Source organism: Helianthus annuus, chromosome 10 (assembly GCF_002127325.2).
Source record: "Helianthus annuus cultivar XRQ/B chromosome 10, HanXRQr2.0-SUNRISE, whole genome shotgun sequence".
Classification (NCBI taxonomy): domain Eukaryota; kingdom Viridiplantae; phylum Streptophyta; class Magnoliopsida; order Asterales; family Asteraceae; genus Helianthus; species Helianthus annuus.
This window is the reverse complement of record NC_035442.2, coordinates 163,526,893-163,537,262: the sequence shown is the minus strand read 5'-3', so window position 1 is coordinate 163,537,262 and position 10,370 is coordinate 163,526,893. Positions and strand designations below refer to the sequence as shown.

The 10,370-nt window shown below is 32.2% G+C and overlaps 1 protein-coding gene across 1 annotated transcript; it reads right to left on the bottom strand.

Moving 5' to 3' along the window:
- Nucleotides 1–487: 487 nt before the first annotated feature.
- LOC110883169 (chitinase CLP) lies at nucleotides 488–1,789 on the bottom strand. The gene has a single exon (XM_022130996.1). It carries the CDS (start codon nucleotides 1,787–1,789, stop codon nucleotides 488–490), a length of 1,302 nt encoding a protein of 433 aa, XP_021986688.1.
- Nucleotides 1,790–10,370: the final 8,581 nt, after the last annotated feature.

Sequence of the window (10,370 nt, the reverse complement as noted above, 5' to 3'; positions counted from 1 at the left end):
CATCTCCTTCCGGCACAATTTCCAGGTGTCTCCATCTGATTGGATGGTGAAATGGGTGCACAGCGTTTTAAATAAAACGCCAAACTCATTTTTTTTCAAAAAAAAACGCCCCAAAACGCCTAACGTAGTGGGGGGCCGGGCGTTTTCCGGCGTTTTCAGGCGGTATCAGGGGGGGAACACGCCCCAGTACGCTTGGTCTTATTATCATGACATAATTATTATATCTTAGTTTAAAAAAAAACTCAGGGTATTACATAAATGCTCTCAATTATTGGATTAGTAGTTGTACTATTATTGCTTGATCAACAAAGGAATGATACAAAGCTTAATTAAGAAGTATACTCCTTACCGCTTAACTTGAAATAAGGGACTGTTAGCACACTACTTTGACAAACGGATAGCTACTAAATTTGTAAGAAAGCTAACAAACTAACCAATCCACATTACATTTTTGAATTACTCCCAATAAGATGTTTTTGAGACAACATTAACCACTACCCATGGTAAAGTTGAAGTTTGCACAAGATGTTTTCTTACGTAACAACGAAGAACTAAATCCAAAAATCGAGTTCTCTAAATCGAACAACAGAAAGTTATCCTCAAACTGATATGTCCCAATAACGATTGCATGTTCACTTGTAGCACCGCCATCAACAAACGCCAGGCACGCAACGTCTGATGTTATCTGTTTCATGGAGTTAGCAGTGGATATAGCCCACTTCTTCCCATCAGGGAGATTGAAATCAATATCAGGAACTTTTAAATCAACTTTGGTACCATTGGTGAAGGTGCTAAAACAAAGACCAAACGGTGCTATCGGGTTTGCAGGAGGGAATCGTTTTGTAACCATTGAAAACCTCCTCACCACGCGATTATAGATGTCTGTTCTAAGAGTGGTGTAAGGTTCTATTGTACTAAGCTTGGCAGTGGTATTTCCTGGAATGTCGATAGACCTCGTTTTAATTACAATGGAATTGACACCAATAAAGTATCCAAACGAATCCGGATGCTTTAATAATGGTGTATAAGAAAGGAAATTTTTTACATCAATATTAGATTGTGGAAGAAGATGAAAAGGACCATTTCCATAGAATAAAATCCCAGGAGCAGAAGAGGTGCTAGGTAAACAAAGAGAAAATGTTCTTTTAAGTGGTGGTTGATCTAAAGAAACTAGAAAGGCAGAAGGGGACAAGGAAAGTGCCATGACACCAGTAACATTTGCTGGGAACGATTCGAATGCTGACGAAGGAGCACACGCTGCGTTTGAGAAAGCAGCATAGAAACCAGGAAGAGGGTTCCTACCATTACTTGTGTTCACAAAAAAGTTGTCATAGTTAAGTAAAGCTTGACTACATGGCCAGTTTATCGGGTTCATTACATTTATTGAGCATGTGCAGTATCCTTCAGGTGATGGAGTAGTATCTTTTACCCGAGGACAATAAGGACTTTTATAAGAGTAAGAAGTCTGTACTTCTGTACATTGATATTCGTCGCAAGAGACCGGAGAGGTGCAAAGCGTGTTGTCAGGGCAACTGCCTGGATACATATTCCATTGCACAATGCAATCGTGCCATGTGACAGGAGCATCGATGTCTATAAGGAAGTAGGAATGCACGAATTGCATGTTTACGTATGCTGTCATGATCTGAACACTGTAGAGAGGGTTAACGGCATCCGTGTGCTTGTGGAGTGGAGCAAAAAAAGAAGTGTAAGGTGGTGGATATTGGGCTATGGCTTCACGAGGGATGAGGGCTAGAAGCAAAAGAAAGAGTTGAAAAAGATGAAGCATTTTTAGAAGTTTATGTGTTGTCAACTGTGTGATTTTGAAAGGGGATGATCAAGTGGGGTTATATAGACATATAAGTGTCAATGTTCACATTCTACGCATTTCTCACTAAAGCTAAACTTTTTAAATATATAGTTAATTGTTGGTACAATGCTCTGATTTGATTTTGAAAAGTCAACAGTGGATGGGATGAGTTTTTTATTTGAGACCATAAACACGTTTGAATAGGTTAGAGTTTATAATTTTGTTGACTTTACGTTGATGTATTTATGATAAGTGGAGGGATTTTCCACGCACTGTAGCTGGTTTTCAGTAGATATCAATATTGGTTTGTTACGTATCAATTTGGCTTGTTATAGTACCGGTATAATACCGATATTTGGTATAGCAATTGAAAAAAGATATGACCGACATGATATCGACACACATTTTACATAGATCGAAAACTACAAAAGCGAATACCGGTACCCACACCAATGTTGTTTGGCCAAAATAAGTTCGATTCGTTACTTACCATTACTGTACGACTCTCGCTATAGCTCATATACCGCCATGTCGAGACAACCATAAAAACGAATACGGTACCGGTAAAGAAAAAAATCTAACTATATTTCGAAGCTTAAAGAAAGATAAGCACGTCACAATGGCACATTTAATATTATAAAACGTTATATTATGTTCCTTAAGTAATCCACGCTGAGAAAACCATAACAAGCGAGTACGGTATCGGCACCGATGTTCTTTGGACGATATCAGTTTGTTTCTCACAACAAAGAACAAAACAACAACTATATTTAACCCTTATTGTAGATAAAAATAAGCATGTCACAACGGTATATTCGAAATTCAGTAGACATTCATATTACTAAAAGAATGAAAAGAGTAAACACGTCATTTTATAAAAGAAAAAAAAAGTAAATCATGATTTAGCTTTGATGAGATGTATGCTTGTGATTCAATCAATTGTACGCTATTATTCACAACTCGGTTTTGACTAAAATTCATATTCAGACGTAGATAGAGATAAGCACGTCACACCGAGAAACTCGGAATTTTATAGACCACCGTATTTTAAAAAACCTATAAGCGAAATCTGAATACGCTCAAAAGTAATTATAAGGGTAAATTACTTTTTGAGTCCATGTGTTTTAGGGTTTTAACCACTTGAGTCCAAAATCAAAATATTTAACGCACTGAGTACCTATAGCCACTTTTCTTAACCATTTGAGTCCAAATTTCTAATACAGTTAGAATTCTGTTGTTAGGTTTTGTTAAATGACCAAATTACCCTTATAATTAAAAAATAAAAAAAACTAATTTATTTAGATTTCTCTCTCTCTTATACATCTCTCTCTCCCCTTATCTCTATCTCTCTCATACCATCAGATCTGCATCAATGGCCACACTGCACAAATTCAAAATATTAGCTACACAATGCGTGCATTCGAGAGAAATTCACGTCCATCCACAATTCCACACACAAAATCATTAACCAATTCAAGTTCTTCAATTAGATCTGTAAAAACAGTTAATTAGGTTTATCAATGGAGGTTGGAGTGGATCATTCACCGGAGAACGTCTGTGTTGCGATGGTGAGGGTTTGTCGACGCTTCACCGGAGTCTCACGGGATCAAAGGCGTCTCCCACTACTAGAAAAGTGCCTACTTTGTGACAGCCAAATTGTAGCAAATTTGTAGAAAATTGGCCTTACCTACAGATTTGCTACAAAAATTTTCGTGCAAAATATGCTTGTCGAAAATCAGGATAGCTACAAAATTCTGACAAAATTTCTCACAAATTTTCGACAAAAATTTATCGTCACAAGCATTGCCACAAAACACCTACAAACCGGTTTTTTAATGTTTTTCCTACAATTCTTCCACAATTATGCCTATTTTTGTATTTTATTTTATGATATTTTACTTTTAAAATTAGTAACACTAATGAGAAAAATTATCCATAATCATTACTAATTATTTTTATTTTACGACAAAATTCCTACAAAATTATAAAACATTCTCTGAACAGTTTGCTACAAATTTCCTACAAATAAAAAACCTATTTTTTTAATTTGGCGACAAATTTCCCACAACTTAAAAAATGTGTTTTTTAACTTTTGTGACAAAATTTCTACAAACCAAAAAAAAAAAATTAAACGTTGCCACAAAATTCCTACAAACCAAAAAAAAAGGTTACGACAAAATTCCTACAAACAAAAAAAAAAAACAAAATTTAAATGTTACGACAAATTTCCTACAAACCAAAAAAACAAAATTTAAAGGTTTGCTACAAATTTTCTACAACCCAGGAAAAAATCCTGCAGCTGTTTGCTACAAATTTCCTACAACCGAGGAAAAAATCCTGCAGCTGTTTGCTACAAATTTCTTACAACCCAGGAAAAAATCCTACAGTTGTTTGCTACAGATTTGTGACAAACTTTAACAAATTAAAGAAATTAAATAAAACCATTTTTATGCAAAAAATGCAGCAAAATTACTATTATATTTCAAAAATAATTGCAGGAAAATTCTAAAAATATTAAAACAACATTCCAAACATTCCAAAAATTTTAAAACATTCCAAAACGCACAAAAAATCCTAATTAAAAGCATTCAAAACTAATCCGATCTTTAACATTCTAATACTTAACAAGACGGGAGCTTTTACTTATTTCCGATGTTTTTGAGCTTTTCTTCCATAGCTTTCTGCCATGCCGCTTGGGCGGCCCGTTCTTTTTCGCGTTCTTCTTGAAACTGTTCGAAACGGGATTCTATTTTTTGTATCGTACAACATCAGCATAGCATAGCATAGCATAGAATAGCATAGCATAACACATCAGCATAGTATACTATATTGTATAGCATGGTACGATACGGTATAGTATGGTACTATACGGTATGGTACGGTGCGGTATGGTATGGTACGGTACGGTATGGTACGGTACAATATAGTATGGTTTGGTATGGTATCGTATAATATACTATAGAATCGCATCGTACAATATAGTATCGTATAATATAGTGTTGTGGCATATTATATAGTATAGGATCGTATAGTAAAGTATAGTGTTGTGTTGTATAGTATAGGATCGTATCACATTGTACAATATAGTATCGTGTACAGTATATTATACTATATCGTATAGTATGGTACGGTACGGTATGGTATGATATGGTACGGTACGGTATGGTAGAGTATGGTATCGTATACTATACAGTAGTGTCGTGTTGTGTTGTGTTGTGTTGTGTAGTATAGGATCATATAGTATAGTGTCGTGTTGTGTGGTATAGTATAGTATGGTATGGTATGGTATGGTATGGTATGGTATGGTATGGTATGGTATGGTATGGTATGGTATGGTATGGTATGGTATGGTATGGTATGGTATGGTATGGTATGGTATGGTATGGTATGGTATGGTATCGTATAGTATAGTATAGTATAGTATAATATAGTATATAACTTTAACCTTTTATTTTTTTAAATTATTTTTTTTCTAAATTGATAAGTAACAAACAAATTAATTTTTTTTGTAGCAAATCTGTAGTAAATGGTGTTAGCTTGTTACAAATTTTCGACAAATTTGACATTTTATTTTTTAAAATTTTTTATTTTTTCTAAAATTGATAAATAAAAAATAAATTAACATTGTTTGTAGGAAATCTGTAGTAAATGGTGTTAGTTTGCTACAAATTTACAACAAATTTAACATTTTTATTTTTAAAATTATTTATTTTGTTAAAATTTAAAAATAAAAAATAAATAACGGTTTTTGTAGGAAACTTGTAGCAAGTGGGATCAGTTTGCTACAAATTTTTGACAACTTTAACATTTTATTTTGTAGCAAATCTGTAGTAAATGGTGTTAGTTTGCTACAAATTTATGACAAATTTTAACATTTTTATTTTAAAAACTATTCATTTTGTTAAAATTTATAAATAAAAAATAAATAATTGTTTTTGTAGGAAATTTGTAGCAAGTGGGATCAGTTTGCTACAAATTTTTGACAACTTTAACATTTTATTTTTTTTAAATTAATTTTTTTCTAAATTGATAAGTAACAAATAAATTAACTTTTTCTTGTAGCAAATCTGTAGTAAATGGTGTTAGTTTGCTACAAATTTTTGACAAATTTGACGTTTTATTTTTTAAAATTTTTTATTTTGTTAAAATTTATAAATAAAAAATAAATAACGGTTTTTGTAGGAAATTTGTAGCAAGTGGGATCAGTTTGCTACAAATATTTGACAACTTTAACATTTTATTTTTTTTAAATTAATTTTTTTCTAAATTGATAAGTAACAAATAAATTAACGTTTTTTGTAGGAAATCTGTAGTAAATGGTGTTAGTTTGCTACAAATTTTCGACAAATTTGACATTTTATTTTTTAAAATTTTTATTTTTTCTAAAATTGATAAATAAAAAATAAATTAACGTTGTTTGTTGGAAATTTGTAGTAAATGGTATTAGTTTGCTACAAATTTTTGACAAATGTGACATTTTATTTTTAAAAATTATTTATTTTTCTATAATTGATAAATAACAAATAAAATAACTTTGTCTTATAGGAAATCTGTAGTAAATGGTGTAGGTTTGCTACAAATTTTCGACAAACTTGACATTTTATTTTAAAATTATTTATTTTTCTAAAAATGAATAATTACTAATAAATTAACTTCTTTTTTGTAGGAAATCCGTAGCAACTAATGTCAATTTGCTACGAGTTTCCTACAAATTATTTTTTTTAATTATATTATTTACTTTTCAAAAATTAAGAAATAAAAAATAGATTAACTTTTTTTTTTGTCGAAAATATGTAGCAAACGGTATCAATTTGTTACAACTTTCCTACAAATTTTCAAATTTTATTTTTTTTATTATTTATTCAGTTGTAGTTATAAATTATAAAAACTTTTAATTTATTTTGTCTGAATTTTGTCGAAAAACTAAAAAATGTTGTGACGAAATTGCTACAAATGTTTGTTCTGTGGAAATTTTGTTGGAAAATTGTAAACATGTTTTAGGTTTTTTTTTTCTTTTTTGTTAGAAAACTGTAGAAAACTTGTAACAAAATTTGAGTTGTGGGAAATTTGTAGGAAACTTTTGTAGGAAAATATGTAGTTTTCTAATAGTGTCCATCTAGTGTTAAAGAAATTGAATCTAAGCTTAGAGATGCAGATCTTCGTCGTCAGGTTAGGGTTATTGGTTTGTTGTAGTTAGTTGCCATAATTACTTGATTAAGAACATGTATAACTGCCAAATTAGGACTAGAATCTGAACCAAAACTTAATTAGTTCGAAATTATTGCTTAATAAACTATAGAGATGAAGTTTAATAGTTTTCAGGCCATGAATTTGCGTTTTATTTGTTGTTGATGCCTGAGGGAATGGATGTATGTTGTTCAACCTCTTCATGAGATAGCCCTGCAACTTCTTCTTTTTGTGTCAGCTGAGTTAATATCTTTACTCACTCTTAGATCTGTTTTTTGTAATAATTATATTCTGGATGGTGGTGTTGGCGGTAGTGGGATGATTGTGGTGGGGATGATGCGGTGGTGGAGGTGGTGGTGTGGTGGTGGAGGGTGGTGGTAGGATGTCTAGAGAGGGATGGTGTGTGCAGTTTGTGAAATTGATTTTATATAATATTAAAATTATTATGCATCAAAGACTTGTTCATTATACTCTTGTGCATATAAGCGTTGTACTTTGTGTCTAAATGACTAAATTGCCCTTGTAGTTAACAAATTTGGTGGATGAAGTTAGAATTAGACTTAAATGGTTAAGAGAAGTGATTATAGGGATTCAGACGTTAAACATTTTGATTTTAAACTCAAGTGATTAAAACCCTAAAATACAGGGATTCAAAAAATAATTTATCCTAGTTATAATAATACAATCCACTACCTAATAAATAATAAAGTTGGACACGTGTTAGTATTATATTTCACCTCATCAAATTTTTTCCATCCAAATTCTTCGATGACCCTAAATAAAGAAATTGTTCTATAAAGGTGGAAAAAGTATCTATCTTTAAAACAAAGTTGTGAATCACTTCAAAACAATACGGAGTTATACGCTTTTAAAATCTTATGTTTAAGGGAGTTGAAAAGGTGCGACTTGAGTTGAAGTAGAAGCCATTGACCCACACAACTCGGTCTTGAAATGTAAGCTTTTGAACATGGCCACGAGCTGAATGCATGGATGTTATACATTAAAGAAGTGATCATGTGTTGAACCGTAAGGGAATATTAGACTTTATGTACAAACATTAAAGAAGTCATGTGTTGAATGCATGGATGTTATACATTAAAGAAGTCATGTGTCGATACATATATATTTTCTAGTTCTTTAAAAATGGGGTTTCAATGAACACAACTAACGATAAACTTCCAAAAAAACATCAATTTACCAATGACCCATAATTAGCAACCCCACGTTTATGTAAATATCGATGGCTTTCGTAAAGGCGCATAGTTCATTAAGGGTAAAATGGTCTTTTGATTGAAAAAAGGAAACGTCAAAAAACGCCAGAGACTTTTTTGCTTTCCATTTATTGTGAAAAACTCCCGCCAAAAAACACGCGCCAAAAACATCATTATAATGAACAAACCATCCCTTTCATTGATCATACTCAAAAACAAAATCGCCATTCTATACTAACGCCAAACTTCGAAAACTTTCGACAACACACACATAAAAAAATGGCAAACTTCGTGTCTTTTGGAGGTTTAACGCATCAATCAATAGGTTCGTTATCAAATACAACCCCAGAAGAAGGGTGATGGTGAAAACTGTAAACGCCATAATGAACATGGAAGAAGAAGTTTAGAGGAGGATACTGGAATTTGGTGTTCCTCTGGATAACTTGTGTGAGAAAAAGAGACACTGTGATAAGGAGATTGAGAAGAAGATTTCCTCAGAATAATACAAATCAATTTGTCAAGCCAATCATCGAATCATGGCGTTATGATGAAGTTTATGAGAAATGATATGTGATATACATCAAATGTGAACACAAAAACGCGACATGTTATCAAATGCCTCAGCATTTAATAATAAACGCAATGAATTAATTCAATGTTTCATACGTATACAACACAGAATTGAAAGAACGTTCAAATTATATTAAATGAAACACCATTAAACATATAAATGGATGAGTAAAAAACAGACGCCAAAACTAGATAATTAACGCCATTGTAACATAGATAATTAAAAAACACAAGATCATTAACATAAATTGCTTGAATAAAAAAATTAACAGAATTCAATGTCTAATATATATAAAACACCATTCATTAAAACAAAAACTAATGCAAAAAATGAGAAATGCCAAATAACACGAATAATTAAAAAATGCTAGATCTTTAACATCAATTGCTCCAACGAATATCTAACAGAGAAAAATTAATTTAAATATGAACATAATTACTTTGTAACTCGCAATCCATATCATACGCCATGAGTCTCAGAAAACTTGGAGAGGAGGTAACGGCTAAAACGAAAAATTTGGAGTTTGTTTCAAAAGGAATAAACGCCCTGACAAAAAAAGATAATTAACGCTAATGTAACATAGATAATTAAACGCCATTGTAACGACGTTGTGGAGGCTGGCAATTCTGACACGAACACGATAACACGACACGAACCTAAACGAAGTTATCATATTTCGTGTTTGACCTTAACAGGTTTCGTGTCTAAAACAGGTCGACACAATAAGGCCTTAACAGGATAGACATGTCTAAACAGGTTAAAACCCATTAACTTGTTAAGATCCATTAAGTACATGTGTTGGACCCAGTATGGCCTCAACAACTTCTTTTTACGTAATATGGCAAGTGATTTCAGTATATGTGAAAAAGATGTGCAGAAATGGAAATCAGACTTTCAAGAAACAAGACCTACAGAATTATCAAGTTTATATCACTTTGAAACAAATTAGTTTAACAAGGTGATTGTAAGATTATTATCTAATACAAATGAATCTTGATTTCTGTGGGTGAGAAGAGCAGTGGAGTTTGGGTGTTTGTATATGAATGCTAAGCTTCAAACTCAAGTATCTTCTGCCTCTCGAGCCTTCTATTTATAGACGGCTGTGGACATGAATAAATAATTGTTTATTCATGCAACAAGTCCTGCGTAAAGTAGCAATTTGACATATTCATTGAATCCATCGTTCAAGTTGCATTTGTAATCATGATAACCAATAATGTCATGCTTCGGTCATGGGTGGCTGGATAGAGTTGTGATTTTTAGACAAGTGGGGCTTTCGTCAGAATCTCTGATAAACCACTTCATCAGAAATTCTGGTGAACAAATCATCAGAAAGTCTGATGATCAGAATTATCAGAAACTGATGATATTTCATCAGAATATTTCATCAGAAATATCATCAGATCCATCAGAAATGACCTTCTCTGATAATCCAAATCAACTCTTGATCAACTTGTGATTCTTTGTAGTAGATACTTTGCATTTCAGTTGTCCTATCTGATTTTCTTCATCTTGCTGTGATCTTCAGGACTGTTATCTTCTTCAGAGATCTAGTTGATTGAGATTTTCTTCAATACTTACAAATAAAGTT

What these genes read in the sequence shown, in the direction of transcription:
- LOC110883169 (XM_022130996.1), bottom strand. Translation starts at nt 1,789, where the DNA reads ATGCTTCATCTTTTTCAACTCTTTCTTTTGCTTCTAGCCCTCATCCCT.